The sequence below is a fragment of the Rhinopithecus bieti genome, unplaced genomic scaffold (assembly GCF_001698545.2).
Source record: "Rhinopithecus bieti isolate Rb0 unplaced genomic scaffold, ASM169854v2 scaffold_6513, whole genome shotgun sequence".
In the NCBI taxonomy this organism is placed as follows: domain Eukaryota; kingdom Metazoa; phylum Chordata; class Mammalia; order Primates; family Cercopithecidae; genus Rhinopithecus; species Rhinopithecus bieti.
The window spans coordinates 3,962,554-3,984,544 of NW_016805931.1; the positions used below are offsets into that span (position 1 = coordinate 3,962,554).

Sequence of the window (21,991 nt, forward strand, 5' to 3'; positions counted from 1 at the left end):
GTCATTTGCATCTGCAGAGGTTCCTGCTGCTTTTGTTGTTGTTGTTAACTGTGCCCTGTCCCCAGAGGTGGTGTCTACAGAGACAGGCAGGTTTCCTTGAGCTGCTGTGAGCTCCACCCAGTTCGAGCTTCCCAGCGGCTTTGTTTACCTACTTAAGCCTCAGCAATGGCGGGCGCCCCTCCCCCAGCCTTGCTGCTCCCTTGTGGTTAGATCACAGACTGCTGTGTTAGCAATGAGGGAGGCTCCGTGGGCATGGGACCCTCCTGGCCAGGTGTGGGATATATTCTCCTGGTGTGCCCCTTTGCTTAAAGCGCAGTATTGGGGTGGGAGTCACCCGATTTTCCAGGTGTTGTGTGTCTCAGTTCCTCTGGCTAGGAAAAGGGATTCCCTTCCCCCTTGCGCTTCCCAGGTGAGGCGATGCCTTCCCCTGCTTCAGCTCTCACTGGTCGGGCTGCAGCAGCTGACCAGCACCGATTGTCCAGCACTCCCTAGTGAGGTGACCCTAGTACCTCAGTTGAAAATACAGAAATCACCGGTCTTCTGTGTCGCTCGCGCTGGGAGTTGGAGACTGGAGCTGTTCCTATTCGGCCATCTTGCTCCGCCCCTGAGCTAGGATTTATTGCATTATTCTGAAGTTTTACAAAAACACACATACGTTCCAAATGCATATCTTTTTGGCTCTTTGTGAATCTTATTAGGTGTGTTAAATTAGGAAATAGTATAAAAAAAGAGTCTTCAAGAATAAGTGCGATAATAACTTTTTCTGATTAATTCTTTAGAGGCTCTTCCTGAGAAGAATTTTGCTGGGTGCACATGTCCACCAACTCTGTCTCCCTCCTAGACACCCTCTTTTGCCCCCATTACCTTCTTTGCTGCTAACACAACAAGGTATATTAGCCCTTGAAATTAAAGATACTGCTGTCCCAGTTGTGCTTGTCTTCATCTAAATGCATATAGTCATATTCCAAGAGACTATATATTAGTGATATCTATATAATTCACCCTTCATATCCATGAGTTCCCATGTGTGGAGTGAACTAGTTGCAGATAGAAAATATTTGGGAAAAAATTTCATGTGTACTGAACATGTACAGACTTTTTTTTCTTGTTTTCATTTCCTAAATAATACAGAATAATAACCACTATTTATATGGCATTTACATTGTATTATGTATTATAAATAATCTGTAGATAATTTAAACTATACAGGAGAATATGCATATGTGAATACCACATCATTTTATATCAAGTACTTGAGCATCTGCAGATTGTGGTGTCCATGGGAGGTACTGGAACCAACTCCTATAGATAGTGAGGGACAATTATGTTTCTTCAGGTTTTGAAACCAACCTAATTTTGGAATGGCACCTGAAATTGATAGCAGCAGTCTTCATTACATCTTTTGAGGTATCCTAGAGATCCTCAGACCTCAGTTTGAATGTCACCATAGGGTTATGGGGGTGCAACAGATAGTAAGCTATCAGGCCAAGTAAGTGAGCAGCTCTAGGAAATGCATAGTGACCCTTTTCTGGCTGTGGCTTAGCTGAACATTCTTACCAGACTCCCAAATCCAGGTTGGTTCATATGAAAAAAGGTAAAAGGATCTTCTTAATGAAGGCCATTTTTAGGCCTGTTTGAATTTAGCAGCTCATATAGGAGAGGGGCATTAAATAGTGAAAGGGCAATGTCTGCAGGAATAGCACTGCCAAACAAAACAGTTAACTGGCTTTCTGGCGGACAAGAAATTATCATGGCAAGATATCATTGTTCAAATTAGTGGTCAAGAGTTGCAATCCTACTTTTGCCCTTGGCTGGCATGTGTTGAGGAAAGTTGACCTTAGCATGTGGGCTGGTGGGCCAAAAAAGAAAGTGATGCTATCTGCCTCTTTCAGAGGCCAACCTCTGCCCACTGGGAAGCATTTGTTACAGGTTTTCACAATTTCTAAATATATTTGTGTGGTTGTATAGACTTAAAAAGAGAAATGCTTAAGCTTATGTTTAATAAGAAAATGTAAAATGCAATTTGAATCTTTATTATCCTCAACTTTCATGAGATACGCACAGGTTTTGTGTTTGTCCTTATTCTTATACATAAAATTGCATTATCTTGCTGGCATTAAGTATTTGTAGATGAGGAATACACTATCTCACCATTTCCCTTTTTCCTTTTTCCTCAGTTTTCTGTAAACATACGTGCACACACACACATACACACATACCCTGACATCTAGGACAACAACCAATGTTGTCCTAGATGAGGCTTAGCACTGTTCACTGTTTCTAACATTTTGCCATCTCTTGGAGCTTCTCCCTTTTCCTACCGCTACCCCAAAGAGAAAGATGTAACTATTAATCGGCTTTTATGGGAAATGGAAAATAGACTGTCTAGCCTAGCATTGTACAATAGAGCTTTCTGCAATTATGCCAATGTTCTGTAGTTTGCACTGTCCGGTACGGTAGCCATTAGTCATATGTTGCTATTTTGCACTTGAAATGTGGCTACTATGATTGAGGAACTGAATTTCTAATTTTATTTCATGTTAATGTAAACTTAAATCGCCATATGTGACTAGTGGCTACCATATTAAACACAATAACAATTGCCAAATAATTTATAGCATCAGAAAATGTGCTGAGCAAATGTACTAATCAGTGGGATGCAACATTCTAAATACCTCTTTTCTATATTGAGCCAAATGGTACTTAGAAGTTATGCAACATCATTTTTGATAGATGTTAAGATGATCATCAAAAAAGATAAATAAAAGCCAATATCCACCTAAAGCATTTGTAATTGATTGTAGAGACCATTTTCTATTTATGCTAGATGCTTTACATATCTACTTTACAGTCATATCATCTATTATTTTCACAAGAATTCCAAGTTATATATTATATTTTCCCATTTCATGTAAGGCAGGAAACTGCAGCACACCAATTTAAAATAATAAACCAAAGTCACCCAGCTCCACACAGTGGAGGTAAGTTTTGAACCCAGGTCAGGCTCTCCTGTGATGCATTTCACAATGAATATTTCTGACATGATCTTCTAGGGCACTTGTGCATGCCTGCCTAGTCGTCATTTGGAAATAGGGCAGGTGTCAAGAACATGAGCCCTGGCACCACACTGCTTGTTTGAATCCTGCCTCTACTATTAACACCTGTATAAAGTTGAGCAAGTTACTTAATATCTCTGGGCCTTGATTTTCTCGTTTTAATGTGTGAATATTAAAAGTACCCATCTCATTGGGTTACTGTGAGTGATTAAATAAGTTAACAGTATCTGGCACATTGTTTGAACTATATATATTTCCCATGATAATTATTTTTAATTTAGAAAACACTGCCATTTATGTTAGGATGTTGATTTGATATGATAATAAATGAAGCAGAGATATGCTTTGGGTGTGCTTCCCTATGAAATAAGAGAGAGTCGAATCATTCAGATAATTCAGGAAGAAATACCCTGCTGTTCAGCTACCTTGGTGTCTCCGTCAGTAGGATTATAAAGTTTCAGAGCCCACATGCCCTGGCCAATTTCTCATCTCTTTGCTTGTCATGTTACCCTTATAGACATCCCCTTTGGTGTCTTTGATTGGTTCTGAATGCTGAGCAGTGACATGCACCAACACAGCTGGAAAGGCCTGTAAGATTTGCTGTTCTGTCTTCCAGCAGGGAATTATTGCCATGGATACCAATATCAGAGGAAGACTGGGGAGCACTCTCCACTCGCCTCCTGAGTGTCTGACATCTGTTTCTGGCAAGGCCAATAATGAATATGCTGCTAGCTTCATATCAAATGAGGGTCTGATTCACACCTTTTTTGTTTTTGTTTTGTTTTGTTTTTATCACAGATGGCCTCTGCCCAAGATGCCAGGTATGGCCAGAAAGACTCCTCTGATCAGAACTTTGACTACATGTTCAAATTACTCATCATCGGCAATAGCAGTGTGGGGAAAACATCTTTTCTATTCCGTTATGCAGATGACTCCTTTACATCTGCATTCGTCAGCACAGTTGGGATCGATTTCAAAGTAAAAACTGTATTCAAAAATGAAAAGAGAATCAAGCTTCAGATTTGGGTAAGTGGCTTTGAACTGGCAGTGTTCTTCAGGCTGGTGTGTTGAACATATCCATGTGTAAGGGAGAAACTTTCTGCCTTGTTCTATCCCCAGGGCATCCACAAGCCTCAATTTCCAGCCTCTTTGCTGCAGAACATTCTGTTTCAAAGAAAGTAGTGGTGATGCCTCTTTAAGATATGAAGGGTCAATTATTATGCCTTGTTGTCATGTGGTGCTCTATCTTGGTGGTGGTGGAAGGAAAACTTTGGCTCTGCCTTTTATGATCTGTGTAACCTTGAGAAAGTCTGTGAGTCCTTCTCTGACATTTTTGTAATCTATAAAATAGGCTACATAGATCTGGGCTTTTAGGTCACAGAGAGCAGCCTTTTCTGGGCATTTTAAAGAAAAAGATAAACAACCAAATATAGGAAAAGTGTAGGTTTAGACCCTTCATAAAGCTCCAGATAGAACTTCAAAGATGTCTATTTATACTGTGCAAACTGTTTTCAACTCTAAGAGCTATGTTTATATATGCAAATAAAACAAATGAAATGAAATATTTATTTGAAACAGGGTCTTTACCAAGTAGAAGATTCTCCCAAACTTTTGAGACCATTTGGCTAGCTTTTTGCCTCTTACCTCCAGAAGAAGATCAGAGGTAGCTTAGCCAAACTGGTGGGATAAATTTAGGAGACCAGTGAGCAAAAAACAGAGGAAAATGTATGTGGATAGCAGGTCCAAGGCAATATAAAAGATGAAGCAGCCAATTTAAAAAAAAGGTTACACCAAAAAAGACTGATGTAGTAAATATTTTATGGATATCATAATATGTACATAGGAAGAATGTTTCTACAGTAAATTTTGGCATCTTTTTCCTATTCCTTTGTACCTCTACCAACTCAAATTGATTTGCTCTGTAATCAGGCAGTTCCCAAGAGGTGTTTTCTACCTCCTTCTGAGACATTTACAACAGCTACTACCACTTGGTGCTGGTGCCAGGACTGATCAGTGGGACTGACAATAAGCCTCCCTTCATAAATATGGAAAGCTAAAATAAAAAACAAACAAATCCCAGAGTAGAGTATTTTAACTTTTAAAAAAAGAAAACAGCCCTTTATTTAAAATCTGTATAAACTGAATGACCTTTAAACATCTTAAAGGTCTTATTAAAGTAGAAATTTAAAGTAAAAATTAAAGATGCAGGTATATACACAGACAGGTACCTTCTTAGGTAGCTTACAATAGGCCGTTACTGTTTTACTTATTCTAACTCTAGAGTCTTTCAAATCTAGTTATAATTCACAGGCATGCATCACATAAGAACTTGTACAAGCAGGCCTTAGGCAGGGCATATTCCCTGCTCCATCATTCCCCAAAGGCATTTTTATTGGGAGTGTTCCTCTTCAGAAACTTGACCTCAATTAATGTAGATACCAATCTCAGACTCTTCTGTATGGAGACAGAAAAAGCTTTGTCCATTGCTTCATGTATGGGTCCTGATTCATTCTCTTCCTTTTAAACTGCAGGCAACCCAATTGTTATCTGATACATTTGATATAAGTTTTAAGAAAGGTTCCTTAATTCTCAGGGGCTTTGGTGAATGGAAAATTAAATTAATTTGGAAACTATACATCCCTTAACTCCGTGACAATGTTCTTTTGCTAATATGAAAGAACAATCATTCCTCTGGTTGATAGCCCCACTTTTCCTCTCTTCTTTTGTTGTAGAGATAATTAAAAATAGTTGTTAGAATCATTTAGATAAAACATCAACATGGTGTGTTAAGCCAGTCTTATAATTTCTGGCAAATTTTCAATGTAGGTTTTTGACAGAAATTCTTTGTTGAGGTACAAAATTATCTAACTTTAATGTAAATCAGATATATTTCAAATAATATAAATTATTTTCACACTTAAAATATTTTCTTTAAAGCAATGCTGGTCCCTGGCCAGTGCTAATTCACTCACCTTTTTTGGAGCATTGAAATAAGTTATTTATGTCTACATCTCACTTCTGGATGAATATAGCTCTTCTCTGGCCAACCAAAGCTCAGATCCCTGAGCTGCTTCTACTCTAATATCTCCTCATGCTGCTCAGTTTCCATAAGTTCACGAAAAAGTCTCTGAAATGTTATTCTTTCCAGATTTGTCTCTGATCTTCCACAATCTACTAGTTTCTTAAAAAAATAAAACCCTTTAAGTCTATAGACAGTCAGGCCTGGGACCTCATTCTAGGGCTTCCATTCTCCTGCTCTGTGGATGCCCAACACTCCCATCAGGGTTCAGTCACTTGGGAATCCTTCACTTTTCCCGCCTCGTCAGTCACAATAGTAGATTAATGGCCATTAATATTATTGCAATGAAAACATAATCCAATTTCTTCCTCTTTAGGTACATTAGGAGCCCCTAAGTCATATCTGATTCTAGGAGTGTGAAAATTAGTTTTACAATAGTATATATAATAGTGTTATATATACCATTATGGTCTATTAGATTATGAAACATTTAAAGGAAGTACAACGCAAAGATTTTATGCTTATGGAACTTGCAGTATAGTTAGAAAGGGAAATTAATACTTATTGGATAATTATGTACTTCTACAAGCAAATACCAAATTGTATAAATATGATGCATAGCTAGCATTTATTGAATACATACCATATGTTAGGCATTATCTGTGCCTTATCTCTAATTCTCACAACCAAACTTTTAATTTATTACTATCCTATTTTACTTGAGAAATTTGCATATAGGACAGTTAAATAAATTAAATAACTTGTTCAGGGTTGCACATAGTGAATGGCTAAGAGGGGATTCCAAGCTAGGTCTATCACATTCTAACACTGCTCTAATTGAGAGTCTTCTTGAATATGGTGGTGGTGGTTTTTTTTTTTTTTTTTGAAGATGGCAATCTTGAGTGATGCATCTGGGATGTTGAAAATGTTTTTGAAAGAGTTCACATTGGAGGCATGCAGGAGACGAAATAATGATGAGCAACAGTGGTATGCTTAAGTCTAGGCATTCCTATAATAATTCCGGGAATCCTTGCATTATGCTATAATATAAGTGTGCTGGAAAATATTTAGTTGTAGGTAGTTATGATTGTTTAACAACTCTCACAAATCACTTATCTGGAAATATATTTAGCACTGATAATTTGTCATCTCATTGTGCTTTAATAACCAAGCAGTGAACTGCTCTTCCCAACTTATTGTTTTTATGCATATTTCAAAGAAAAGAGGCAAAATGGTTTCACAGTATGAAAGTCATCATGGGTTAATACACTATACCATTTTCTCTACCAAGACAGGTTTCAGACATTGATTTAATTTGGATCACTCTATTCATTTTAAACTGCTCCCAGATAGAACCGCCAAGTTAGGAAACCAAGATATAGAGAGGCTAAGTGATTTGACCTTACCTTACAGTTAGTACCAGAGCGGAGCCTAAAGTCCAGGTTTCCTGCTAGCTGGGCTAGTCTGATTTCTACTACATTATACTTCTTCTCAAGGTAAGTGTTGTATGACAAAAATTGTAATAAATCTCAACCTGGTTGTCAGTGGAATCCTCCAGCTATAGAAAAATCAAACTTGAGGCCAGTTTTCAAGTAGCATTTTGTTTTATTTTATTTTTTTGAGAAGGAGTCTCACTCTGTCTCCCAGGCTGGAGTGCAGTGGTGCAGTCTCGGCCCACTGCAACCTCTGCCTTCCAGGTTCAAGCAATTCTCCAGCCTCAGCCTCCAGAGTAGCTGGAATTACAGGTGTGTGCCACCACACCTGGTTAATTTTGATATTTTTAGGGGAGATGAGATTTCACCATGTTGGCCAGGCTGGTCTCAAACTGCTGACCTCAAGTGATCCACTCACCTCAGCCTCCCAAAGTGCTGGGATTACAGACATAAGCCACCATGCCCAGCCTCAAGCAGCATTTTTACTACATCAGGAAGGAAGAGCCTGAGTGGGAAAGCTCTCTTTGTTTTCTACTTGATGGTTTGCTTTCTTGTCATGCACTGCATAGGAATTTTCTGATTCTTCAAACTGGATTAGTAGATTTGCAACAGTCCACATTCAAAGAAAGCATTTTAACAAGTAATAGACACATTTATACTTCCTGAATGTGTTACACCTCCTCTCTGTGGAAGCAGGAAAGAATGGGAGGGTCAGAGTACACAGGGTTCAGATTAGCTAGTTTGAACAATTTCAACGGGCTCTGGGACACAGGAGTGATCCCCCAGTTGCCTGGCACTTAGTAAGTCCTGGAGCGGTTAGGGCAGATGGATAGTGGCCCAGAGTGTGAAAGCCCTGAAATGGAGGTGGTTGGGAGTGTGTGCTCTGGATTGGTTGGTTTGCCTTTGAAAAGAGTGCTCCAGTAAGTTGTTTACTATCTCTAGAAACTGGCTAATCCTGGGAGGGTCAGTCCCTCCAGAATCAGTGAGGCCCCAAATGTCAAAGCATCAGAATACAAAAAATAAAAAATCTAAAAATAAAAGACATGGTTAATACAGAGGGAAAGTTCTTGGGGCCTCAGGGACAGTCTCTGTCACTAATTTCACTCTGACAAATGCTGTGATTCCCAAGTCTGTTACTTCAGGATTGGTACATTTTTGGGTCTCAGTATTTGGAGACCTAGTACCTTGAGTCACAAAAAGATCTGACAGATTTTCTGGCTCAACCTTCTCATTTGATGATACTACTAATAATAGCAACATTTATCAAGCCCAGTGCTGACACATAAAGTAAGCACTTTATGTTTCTGTGCATTTTACAATTTATTTTTTGCAACAACCAAATAAACCAAGGTGGTATTATTAGCTCTCTTTTATAGCAAGGTGGTATTATTAGCTGTCTTTTCTCTTAAACAGAAAACCAGAAAGACAAAGTGATTTGCCCAAGGTTGTAGTCACAAGCAGGATTCTAACCTGGGCGCTGAGTCCAAAGCCGATGTACTTGACCACATGGTAGAAGAGATCCAGGGAAGCCAAGTGATTTGTCAGAATTTTCAGATCTGATATTAAATTCCACATATTTTAATTCGTAGCAAGTACTTTTTCTGTGCTGTATAATTACTCAGTATCTTTCAGTAATGTCTTACGACCTGTCCAAGATATTATTTATAGTTACAGAAAAGAACCAGTTGTTTTGCTTGGAACTTGCTATCTGGCAGCATGAGCACTTTGTGCATTATCTGTTTTGTGTTTAAAACACATAGATATGCACAGAAGGAGGGAGTGGAGCACATTCAACTAACTTCTTCCTGTACATTTCTGGAATGCTGTTTCCACTGTTGGAGAATGTGCATATAAAGAAAAGGCCGTGAAAGAAGGAGTCTAAGTAAAATGGTATAAATACCTACAGGAAAATATTTCAGCATTTGCATTTGGTGCTCAGGTGGCCTAGTCACCCTGCCCATTGATTCCAGGATAACATTCAGGTCCTCTGGTCTATTTATAAGGAAACAACACTTTCTGCCCAGGCGAGCTTCTTAAGAAAACCACCGAAGCCAGTGACAGCTGCCAAGACCATTCTTGGTGCTGTCATTTGTATGCTCTTTACCCCCATCACATTTCTTCTAACTTAGCATCTGCTTTTCCTGAGAGATTGAGAAAGGCAAGATTTAGTTTTACTCCTGAGAGGAAACTGATACTGTGTCTGAAATGTCAAGATGCCTGAAAACATTCACTCTCTCAGGCAGCTGAACGCAGGAGCTCCTACATCCCACTGTGTTTAACCACTCTTCTCAGCATTGACAAAATACAAAGGATGGTACAGACGTTGTTCCTGGCTTAATAGAGCTTACCAGCTACATGGGAAGATAGGAAAACAAACATGGAAGAAAGGATCAACCTGTGGATCAGTAACTGCATTCTGCCACGGGGTAGGGTGGCCTAGTGGCTTGAGCAGGGACTTTGGAGTCTGGTGACCCAGGGTTCAGATGCTGCCCCTGATTCTCACTAGGGTGTGACCTCAAGCCCTGACTTCTCTGTGCTTCCATTTCCTCATTTGTGAAGTGGGGGAAAATAACACCTACCCCTGAGCTGTTAAGTATTTGCTATTGTAAATTATACTTAGTTCAAAACTAGGCACAAAACAGGCACTCACTACATGTTAGTTTTCTTCTTTTCTAAAAATAGTATACCAAAATTCAGACTTTTGTATTCAATTAAGTAATTTAATTGAAGCCAATACTTGTTGGTGCCTACTATGTGCCAGGCACTGTGCTGGGCATTGGACATACAATGGTAGAGCACGCCAAGGGTCTGCCATAAGGAGCCATAAAGAGATGGAATTCCACTGCTGCTATAAATGGTCCAAAAGGCCTGAGCACAGCACACACAGGGAGGATGCCCAACACCGTCCTGGGGACTCTGAAAGGTTTCCTGGGTGTATCTATATTTGAGCTGAGAACTGACAAATGGAAAAGAATCATTTGTTCATTCATTCATTCACTCACTCACTCACTCATTCACTCACTAATTACTGAGTTTTTACTATGTGCCAGATACCATGGAGGAATTAAGGATTGAAAGTAAACATACACACGAAATACAGAGTGTGATAAGTGCTGTGGACAACTAAGCAGAGCCCTCTGATAAATGGAAAACAACAGGCCGGGCGTGGTGTCTCACGCCTGTAATCCCAGCACTTTGGGAGGCCAAGGCGGGCAGATCACGAGGTCAGGAGATCGAGACCATCCCGGCTAACACGGTGAAACCCCGTCTCTACTAAAAATACAAAAAAAAAATTTAGCCGGACGAGGTGGCGGGTGCCTGTTGTCCCAGCTACTCAGGAAGCTGAGGCAGGAGAATGGCGTGAACCCGGGAGGCGGAGCTTGCAGTGAGCCGAGATCCGGCCACTGCACTCCAGCCCGGGCGACAGAGCGAGACTCCGTCTCAAAAAAAAAAAAAAAAAAAAAGAACAACAACAACAATGGGAAGGGGAAAAGGGGAAGTCTATTTTAGGTGATCAGTGCGGATTAATACAAGACGCTAACTGAGCTAACGAAGCCTGATTTTCCTCCCACTTTGCCCCTATTTGAGCAGAGGTGGATTGATACTGTTGGGGCTTGAAGCTTTTACAGTTTGCCAGTCCTCTTTAGGGAAAAAGATACACAATGTCTTCCTTATGGAGAAGTGACGGAAAGCAGGTGACCATACAAACACATTGCTAAAGCCCACTTGGAAGGTACCCAAAGCTTAATCTTTAATCAGTTTCACGGAAATCCACCTCTACTTTTGTAGAAAGTTTACCTGTGTGTCTATAGGGACCAAAAGACACATGTGGGAGATGGGAAACGTTGACAACTAGTACCAAAGAGCAATGTATAGTGGAACATGCAGGCAAAGGTGTGTCAAGACAGTGGGATAAAGAAGAGGCATCGGGGCAGGAGACCTGGATTTGAGACCTCTCTGTGTAACCTTGGGACAAATGACTTCACCTTTCTGGGAAGCAGTTATCTGATCTGTCAAATGAAGAGGATCCACTCAACTGAAAAAAAAAACAACAACCCCAAACTGGCTTCCAGTGATCCCTAATATGCCAGGTACAGCTGTGTATAGTAAGTTATCTAATCCTTACAAAAACCCTGTGAGATAGATGCTGTTCTTGTCTTTAGTTTACAGATGAGTAAACTGAGGCACAGAGTGTGTGAATACCTTGCCCAGGGTCACATAGACAAGAAGTGGCTAGCAGATCCGAGTGTGTACCACCCAGCTTTGGAGTTTTTTCTCTTAATTCATTCTGCTGTACCCTTTCTCTATAAGTACAACATGAGTAATTGCTCTCGACCAGCCACTGTGCATATTTTATTTGTAATGCTCGAAATTTTATTTTTAACCTTGAAATGTTGGTATTAATATTGTTCTTTATAAGGTAAGAGGAAACCAAGACTCAGAGTGTTTAAATAATTCCCCCCAGTCACATAACTCTTTCTACTGCTTATAGAGTAACTTCAAACCTTATAACTGATTAAAATAAGAAATCAAATGGTAGCCAACAATCAATGGAGGAAAAAGCTTTTTCCAGGAATATATCAGGTACAAATGGACAAATCATGACATTATATTCCATGCAGATTGATCTCTTTCGTGATCCTCTAGTCAGCCCAATTCCTACAGGACTTCTATCCCAAGACTGCTAAGCAGCTCTCAAACTTCTAAAATTTCAAATACCGGCCGAGCATGGTGGCTTATGCCTGTATATCCCAGCACTTTGGGAGGCTGAGGCTGGTGGATCACGAGGTCAGGAGTTTGAAACCAGCTTGACCAACGTGGTGAAACCCCATCTCTACTAAAAATATAAAGATTAGCCGGGTGTGGTGGTATATGCCTGTAATCCCAGCTACTCCAGAGGCTGAGACAGGAGAATCGCTTGAACCTGGGAAGTGGAGGTTGCAGTGAGCCGAGATCACGCCATCGCACTCCAGCCTGGGTGACAGAGTGAGACTCTGTCTCAAAAAAAAAAAAAAAAAATTGGAATACCATAGTTTTGGTAGCAGAGAACGGCAGCTCTGTATAACTGAAGTTCCAGATAAGTAAAGCTTCAAATTGTGAGAACTTGAAACAAATTAAATCTTGTAATGAAAGTTCTTTTAATATGTGCTGCACCATTTGTTTATCATAGGGGAAAAAAAGAACATGAAAGATAAGCCAACTTGACGCTCAGGATTATCAGTATCTGATGATGTTTTCTGTATACTTAGTTCTACTTAGTATGTTTTCTTTTCTTTCTTCAGTGTTAAACTGTCCCTCTTCGTGTTTCTAGCTGCTTTCCTTTCTCATTCTAATTTTTTACTTTCATTATGTTTCTTTTTTCTTATAAACCATGTTCATTGTCATTTGTTAGCCAAGTTGAGAGAGAAGTGGCTCAATATGTAGGTATGAAGATCTTTTAAATTAGTATGCATGAGCTTTGTAGTAAGGGCACTGGGGAGATCTAATTTAATTTCATAGAAGCCTCCCTTTGCACTGTTTTGTAATCTTCATAAATTTACCAACCAAAATGTTTAACCTGCCTAAACATATTGGTGTTACTTTTTTATTAGGCCTACTCTAGACTTACTTGGTTCTAAATCCCCCTAAGACAAAATATCACACAGTAGTTTTGTGATCAAGAATGGGCTCTAAAGCCAGGCTGTCTGAGTTCAAATTATGGCTGTAAGATATATGGATATTATGACCTTGGGCAAGTTAATTAACTTCTCCATGACAGTGTTTTCATCTCTAAACTGGGGACAATAATAATACTTTGCTTATAGTTTTACTGTAAGTTGAAATAAAATGATATTTACAAAGTTCTTAGCACAATACCTGGCATATAGTAAGTACTTAAGAAACAAATCATTATTATTTCTCTCAACAGCCTTTATTTTATGGGCCAAACCTACTTACCGCCATACTTTCTGCAACAGCAAGTAGTAGTACTTTTCTTGGTAAATAAATTGCCAGTTTGCAGGCAGGTATTTATATGAAGAACTTCAGTTTTGGTGTCCTGAAGTAATGATATACACAAGCATATTGACAAGGTGGCATATTTTCTGGACACCTGGATTCCTCTCACCAACCAGTGGTAAATTTTAATATACCCAAGTGCAGTGAGCTGTGTTGATGAGGTGTTTGCTGGTGTTTTGGAGCCGTCTGTGCATCTAAACAGAGTCATCAACTGCACAGGAAAGGCAAACCCATACAGCTTATTTATTAAATGCTCATAAAATTGATGTCCTGCCTTAGAACAAAACAATTATAAATCATTGGATCCACAGAGAGCTGTAATTCACATACTGGGATATGATTTCCTCAGGATATTGCCTAGTGATGTCAGCAGCTGCTGGTCTAAGATGTGAGCTGTGTGCACGCCACCAGGTCACCTGTAGTTATTTTTCTATTGATTCGTTTACAGTTATACTGAACTGACCAGTTGTTCTGGCACTAAACACAGCTTAAATTCAGTGCAAATTAAGCATTTCATTACCCCATATTAATTTTTCAAGCCAGACTTAAGAAAAAAGTACAGCATTTTCCTAGTTGGATAGTACTTATTTTCAGTAGTAGGCATTTTCTTCTTTTTCCTTCTGCTTTTCCTTTCCTAACACTAATTTTGCTAGTCCTGAACATTGCCACTGTGGCAGCTGAACAGCGAGATAAGAGATAGCAAATGTGAGCATTACTTGATCCAAATCACTTTGTTGAAGGGGCTGATGCATATGAAGAGAGGGAGAGCAAGGTCTCCATCTTGTCTTACAATCTCTGGAAGCAACTAAATCATTTAAAAATGTTTACAAAGCACTGGAGCCAGGCGCAGTGGCTCACGCATGTAATCCTAGCACTCTGGGAAGCTGAGGCGGGTCAGGAGATTGAGACCATCCTGGCTAACACAGTGAAACCCTGTCACTACTAAAAATGCAAAAACTTAGCTGGGCCTGGTGGCAGGTGCCTATAGTCCCATCTACTTGGGGGGCTGAGGCAGGAGAATCCTTGAACCTGGGAGGCAGGGATTGCAGTGAGCCGAGATCATACCACTGCACTCCAGCCTGGGCGACAAAGCGAGACTCCGTCTCAAAAAAAAAAAAAAAGTTTACAAAGCATCATGTGAAAAACAGTAGATAAACAATAGAAAAGTACAAAGAAGACATAAAATAAAAAAAGAATTGAAGTAGGTAAAGTATGAGACAGGGTTCTGGAGAGAAACAGAGGATAATTTTAGGGAGTTTAATGATTTTACAAAGGTGTGTGCAGGGCTTCGGGAAGTAATAAAGGAAGATGCAGACTCCAGAGCTATCATCAGAGAGTCATTACCACCCCCTTGGACTGAAGGGAACAGAGAAAGAGCAGTTAGGAAAGAACTGTAGCTGCAGTAATAGGAGAAGGACATTACATTAGAGCCTTGGCCTTTTAGAACACGGCCACTGCCAATCAGCAGCTCATCATGGAAGGGGCCGCAGATGCCTTGGACCGCTCATTCGTCCCACCTTCTGATGTCTTGCCTGTACCTCCCATGGGCTGAACCCACCTTGAGGTTAGTGGAACAGGGTAGCAACTGCTCTGTTTTAGCAGTTCACAAAAGTTAGTTTCCAGGAACACAGGGTAGGGTGAAATTTGGTAAGGAGTGGATCTGGAAGGCAAAGAAACATATCCAGCACAACAAAGAAGGGCTGGGATTCAGAGGGGGCCTTCCGCCTTGCCAGGCTGAGCGCACTCCCTGCTGCATGAACAAGGTTCCCACACAACAACAGCCAACCCACACTGGCCTCTGACAAACATGTTTCCCCCAAAAGATCAAGTCAATGTCTTTTTTATAAAGGGCTGGGCGTGGTGGCTTATGCCTGTAATCCTAGCACTTTGGGAGGTGGAGGCGAGAGCATTGCTTGAGTCCCGAGCATTGCTTGAGTCCCGAGTATTGCTCGAGTCCCCAGGAGTTCAAGACCAACCTGGGAAACATAGTGAGACCCCCCCACCTCTAAAAAAAAAAACAAAAAAAGTGAAAGTTTTTTAATTTTAAGAAAACACTTGAAAATAATATTACTTATTATAATTAAATTCTTCTTGTTGTTTTGGTAATCTGGTGGATGGTAGACTTTTTAAAACTTTTTTTGTTGGAGATGGCAATCCTCTGTCAATTACCCATTTGTATTTATTTATTCACATTATTTTGGTTTTGGAAGCCCAAATATCTGGGACTCAGTGATGTGGAGGGTGGTATAGACCCCCTTGGGCTATGTATAGCTGGACAGTATAAAGGAAGCAGCTAGAGAGCCAGGCAGGGGCTGTATTTTAGTCAAACAACTCCTGGTGCAGCTTAAGGCACCAGACATTTATGAATGACTGCAGTGTGCTACACAAAGTGCTAGGCCATGGAGGAGAGGGAGCCAAGAGTTTTTAAGCTTCCTATCTTCTAATAACTTATTAAATAATGACATAGAAACAGGCGTGGAAATAAACAAAAGACCAGCCAAATTAGAACAGGCTTAGCTATAGCCATCACTTGCATTTTGGCAGAGACCCAAAGGCAAGCAGAGGAGTGGGAAAGCTTTACAGTGGAAAAAAGGGGAGCCTTCATGTATGCCCTGGTTGCAGGCTGTTAGCATGGGTAAACTGTAGGCATGCTAACAAGAAGTGCGGCATCCTGTGGGATTGGCTGGTGGTGCATATTTTGCTTTCCTTGATTGATCCTAAATTGGAAGCAGGGACAAAAATTGGGGAAGCTGTCAGTTATCAATCAAGTCCTGGCCCTTTTGGGAAAATTATTACAAAAGTTTTTGCTAAGCCTCCAGGATTGTCACTAATTAGAGCAGTGTGGCTTCCCGCAAGTCTGACTTCTAGCAGTCTGGCTTTCCTGGTGTTTATTGTAGATAAGGAGGTTGGTTTCCTGGGAAGGTTGCTGCAGGTTGTGTGTCAAAGTTCTGCTTTTACATGTGGTCTGGGTGTTGTCTATTTGTACATTCAGTCTCACAAATACAGAACCAACTCAGAACCAACTTTAATAAGAGCAGTAAGAGAGATAGCACAAGAAAAAGTAAAGGGTTTTGGGTGTCTGATAGTTTGGCTCTAGGCAAATTATTAAACTCTGTAATGCATTGGATTTAATTTTCTATAAATTAAGGATAATAATATTTGCCTTGTAGGCAAGATATATTTGGCTTGTAGGGCTGTTTTAAGGAATAACCTAATATGTGTATTGTGCTTCTTATGGTGTTCTCATATTTTTTAACTCATTTCACCCTTAAAAATTATTGAGGTCACCAGTGACCTTGTTTGTATGTGGCTTATAGCTATTGATATTTAAAGTATTATAAATTAAAATGAAGAAAATTAAAATATTTATTTTCATTTTAAAATAACAGTAAGCCCATTGTATGTACACATAAAGAGCATATTTTAATGAAAATAATTACATTTTGAAAGACAATACAGTTAGTGAGAAAAGTGGCATTTAAAAAAATTTCATTATATCTGGCTTAATAAAGGACAGCTGATTTTTCATATCTGTTTCCTTATTCAACCTGTTGCTTTATCACACATCGTGTAACCTCTGGAAGACTCCACTGTACAATCATGGGAGAAAGACAATGAAAAAGGCAAATAAAAACTTAGTATTATTGTGAGAGTAGTTTTCAATTCAGAGACTCTCTGAAAGACTTTAGGAAACTTCAGACCACATTTTCAATACCACTGTTCTAGACCATAGAAGGCACTCATATAAATCATTAATAATATTAGCAGAAGACTACAGCAATGTTGGCATATCTCGCAAGGGGCACTTCTTTATAGAGGTCCATCTTGATAAAGAGGCCTTGTTGTTGTCAGTGATTGGAAAACCCCCCTATGCTGGCAGATTAAAGGCAGGAGATCATCTGACAATAGGTGGCTTTCCCGGAAGCCAGGTCTGAGGCTCAGGACAAAGGGTGAAGGTCTTGCCAATGATGACTAAACCAGAAAGAAGTTTTTATTTTTCAGCAGTATCTGAGTGAGAGAATGAGTAAATGAAAACACAAATACATACCCTTTATACCAGCTATTTTCAACAGTATGGTAACAGCAAGTGCAAAGGACTAGAAAATAGGTCCCATAGCACCACCTCACTGCTCAAATCCGGCTCACTGGAGCAACAGTCTTCCCATTTCTGAGAAGAGAGGCAGGTGACAAATATGATGAATCCTCCTTCCTCCATCCTCCATTTGCTTTACAAACTGGGCAACTGAGTGGAGAAGCCACTGGGTTTTCTGGCAGAATTCTGATAAAGGGATTATAGCTGGTGAAAACAAGCTCCTGGAATCTGAAATCCGAGTCTTTCCAAGTTTATCAGAAGCTAAATGTTCAGTTACATGAAGTTATGCATGACTGATAGGCTTATGTCTCAAATATGTAATGGTATTTACATTTTAAAATAGTAGTTTGTGAAGCAAAGGAATGAATGAGCTTTCAGCAACAAGTTGAATAGTGGGCCATCTTCCCTGGACTCTTCAGATTAGAGTCCCTGTGTGAAGGTTGACTCAGACTCACAAGGTATATTATTGACACTTTACTGTAATTGAGGGGGAGAAATGGACTGATATAAATTATTTCATTTTAATTAAACAATAGATCTGTCCTCCTACTATAAGAAAAGAAAAAGATAATAGTTTTGTAAAGCAATTAACCTTCAGGTTAAGATAAAACTCAGAATATTTTATCTCTAAATATTTTATCTCTGCCACTTAATTTGTCACAAATTTACAGTCAATTAGAAATATAATAAAACCGAGAACTGAAAGCATTTTTCTTACTTTGCTGTATGGTTAGCTTCTGCAAATGCTGTAGCAAGATCTGTACATGTGGTTTTGAGAATGAAATTCTAAATTAAGTTTTGTAATGACATAAAGACTGAAAGCAGAGATTAAAGGAGAGAGGCTTCTTACTCAGAGACTGGTGAAAATCCAGATCTGCTGAGACCTTTCAGCCTGGCCTTGACGATGACACATGGAAGTGATTCTACAGTTGGGAGGCACTCAAGTTTACAGATGGTCTGATCTCAGAATATGAGAGAGATTCACATATGAAAGCAACCAGACAAAGAAGGTCGTAGAAACTAGAAGCCTGGGTGAACAGTTTTTTATGCTGGGGTTTATCAGAACCACTGTCTCCCAGAGGAGTGTCTGGTCAATAATTTTAACATAGAAACCATTGTCTCTACAGACCTCCAAGTGTGGTCCCAGAGTCAGTCCCTTGTCAGAATCATTTGGGGAATTTGTTAAAACTGTAGACGTTGAACCCCATTTCAAGCCTACTGAATTCAAATCTCTCTGTAAACAGAACCAGGGAGTATGAATTTCTAATAACCTTCCCAGGTAATAACTGCCGTTCTGAGAGACAGTTCATCCTGTCATATTGTGTCTGTTCATGGAGGGCTGAAGGGAGGTCTACTTTAGTCTATAAACATTGACGATGGATCGGGGAAAGGGCAGACTAAGGTCCTTTTCTCAGACCTCCTTCTGTTTTCTATAGCCAGATAACGGTCTTAGATTGGCCCAAATATGGCAGCAGGCTGGAGGTCTGTTCTTGGAGTGGCTGCAGACAGAGGGTATATGTACCTGGAGAATAGCATCAAAGCTTAAGAGCTTCTGACATACTGTATTTGACAATGGTTCTACTTGCTGCTTCATCCCCTTCTTTTCTTTCCCTACCAGCCTATTATCATTCTCTTCCCTCTTTCCATGACCGAATACAGTCTCACTTCTGTCTGGTTGTTAACTTTGCTTTGGATTCTTTCTTTTTCCTCCTATTCACTACATTCTTAGATATTGAAGTTTAGAAGCATTTTCTCTCCATTCACCTTCATCTCAGTTTTCTATTGTGGTCTCTGAACTGGACATGAAGCAAAATGGGAGGTTCTAGTACTATCTCTGTCTCAACCAAAGAGAGGTTTGTCTCCTTAAGCTTTTAGGCATTTCCCACAGTGATTTGCAAATTTGTTTTTGTGTCATGGAGTCATGTCTTCAAAGGAAGGTATATGGAACATTCCAATGACTAGGGGGAACTGACCTGTTTTCAGCAGGCTAGGAAGCATAGGGTTTCACTTCTTCAACTTCCCAACCCTTTATCTAGAGGAAGGCAGAGAGGGCTCATCCTGGAAAACCATTGCTGTACAACATCTTTTAGAACAAGGGCAGAAGAACATACAGACACATCTCTGGCAGACTCCATCCATGGGGTAAGCCCTCTTGGAGATGGCAGATCTTATGGAAAGGACCCATAAGGTCTCTTAAAACTAGACTATAGGAAGGAAAGTGGAGGGGGAGGCACAAACGTAAAGACATCTAGCCTACAGGGAATCTGACGTAACTCTACTATAACTTGTGTATTTGTGTGACAAGCATTCAATAGTAAATAGTGCCAGGAAAAACGTTTAATATGGACATTCTTTCCAGATAGAGAAGAGAAGGAAATCGAGATGAGACCAACAGTTAAAACTTTCCATATCTGAATAAAAGTCATATTATTAACAGATACATGAATAATCTATCATTCAGATTATGATTTTTCTTATCTGCCTCTTCCACTAAGTTATGTGGGTTCCTATCGGTTATGGGCTGGACATTGTTTAATTCAGGAGTCTCAGCATCTAGCGTTATTGGCTCATAGGAGATCTCAGTACATGTTGAATTCATGAATGAGTATAGTAATATCTAACAGAGTTATCATCATACTCATTTACCCTATACATATTTAATTGTTACATTTGTTTGGGCTGGGTGTGGTGGCTCATGCTTATAATCCCAGCACTTTGGGAGGCATAAGTGGGCAGATCACAAGGTCAGGAGATCGAGACCATCCTGCCTAACACGGTGAAACCCCATCTCTACTAAAAAATACAAAAAAAACATTAGTCAGGCGTGGTGGTGAGTGCCTGTAGTCCCAGCTGCTCAGGAGGTTGAGGCAGGAGAATGGTGTGGATCCAGGAGGCGGAGCTTCAGTGAGCTGAGATCACGCTATTGCACTTCAGCCTGGGTGACAGAGCGAGACTCCATCTCAAAAAAAAAAAAAGAAAAAAAATTGTTTGTTTGTACTCCTAAATTTTATTTAGATATTTTTAGTTCTCATAATCATCACTGTTCTTCTTTCCCATTATTTCAGGAGTCCAAGTTGAGGGATATGTATTCACACCACTGAAAAGTTTAAGGAAATAATATACAGGGAAATAAGATCACTTGGGAGAGCTCTGTCTCCCAGAAGCAAGTGTAGCATTCTGGTTAGGAGCACAGGCCCTGATGTCAAACTGTCTGGGTTCAAATCCTGAATCAGCTCCATTCTAGAGGCTTCCTAACTTCTCTCAACCCTCGTTTCTTTATCTGTGTAATGGGCATATTAGAATATCTCCCTCATAGTATGGTTATGAGGAATAATCAGGATAAAACATGTAATTCATTTAACACAGAACCTCATAAATGGTAAGACTCAAAAAATATTATTCTTATTATTTGTGGCTTAGACCAAGAAAAAATTCAACATCCAATCTCAGAGAGTTGTGCTTTGCCATTTTGAAACTTTCCCCTGTTAATATAAAACTACTAAATCAGAGGGCCTCACCATCACCACCTCAGGCCACACTTCCCTGACGGTCTCCTTGAGAAAAATGGAAAGTTGTGCAAGACGCCTCCCAAATATAAACTTCGGGCCCTACAGAACCTGGGTCTATGTCAGTTCCCAAGTCAGTGGGGGAGAAAAGCTGGAGCAGAGTCGTAACAATATATTGGAGGTTGTTGATCCTCTTCGCAGAAGAAGATGAAGACTTATTCAAGATGAAGACTTATAATTGGACTAAAATAAAGCTGATAGAGACCTCACAGGATGTGAGATAATATATGCAAAAGAGCAACACTTTTTGGTACAAGTGCATTATTGAATTCAATTAAGTAGAGGTACCATGGTAAAGTGGATATTTGATGTAAAAACACTCAAAGAGGTGACAAGAATATTTTCTGTTCAGTGTTCAGTGAGTTGAAGGGATAAGTCATCAGAGCTATCACACGTCCAGAGTCACAACACTGGAATACCCATCTATATGTAAAAGTTATCAGCTCTCTTCTGTTTTTCTTGAAGACAAAGTGGGAAGAGATGTGCTAAAATGGCAATTGAAAAGTTTAAGATCGAATGCATAAGATTGTCTTGTTGGCCGGGCGCGGTGGCTCAAGCCTGTAATCCCAGCACTTTGGGAGGCGGAGACGGGCGGATCATGAGGTCAGGAGATCGAGACCATCCTGGCTAATACGGTGAAACCCCGTCTCTACTAAAAAATACAAAAAACTAGCCGGGCGAGGTGGCGGGCGCCTATAGTTCCAGCTACTCGGGAGGCTGAGGCAGGAGAATGGTGTAAACCCCGGGGGGCAGAGCTTGCAGTGAGCTGAGGTCTGGCCATCGCACTCCAGCCTGGGCGACAGAGCAAGACTCCGTCTCAAAAAAAA

The 21,991-nt window shown here is 40.1% G+C and overlaps 1 protein-coding gene across 2 annotated transcripts in view; it reads left to right on the top strand.

Moving 5' to 3' along the window:
* RAB3C (RAB3C, member RAS oncogene family) overlaps positions 1–21,991 on the top strand; it is a 293,830-nt gene that overhangs the window by 39,346 nt on the left and 232,493 nt on the right. For both annotated transcript variants that reach the window (XM_017874235.1, XM_017874234.1), the window contains exon 2: positions 3,855–4,082. In XM_017874235.1, coding sequence (XP_017729724.1) covers positions 3,855–4,082 — 228 coding nt within the window. The remainder of the gene's footprint in view (positions 1–3,854; positions 4,083–21,991) is intronic.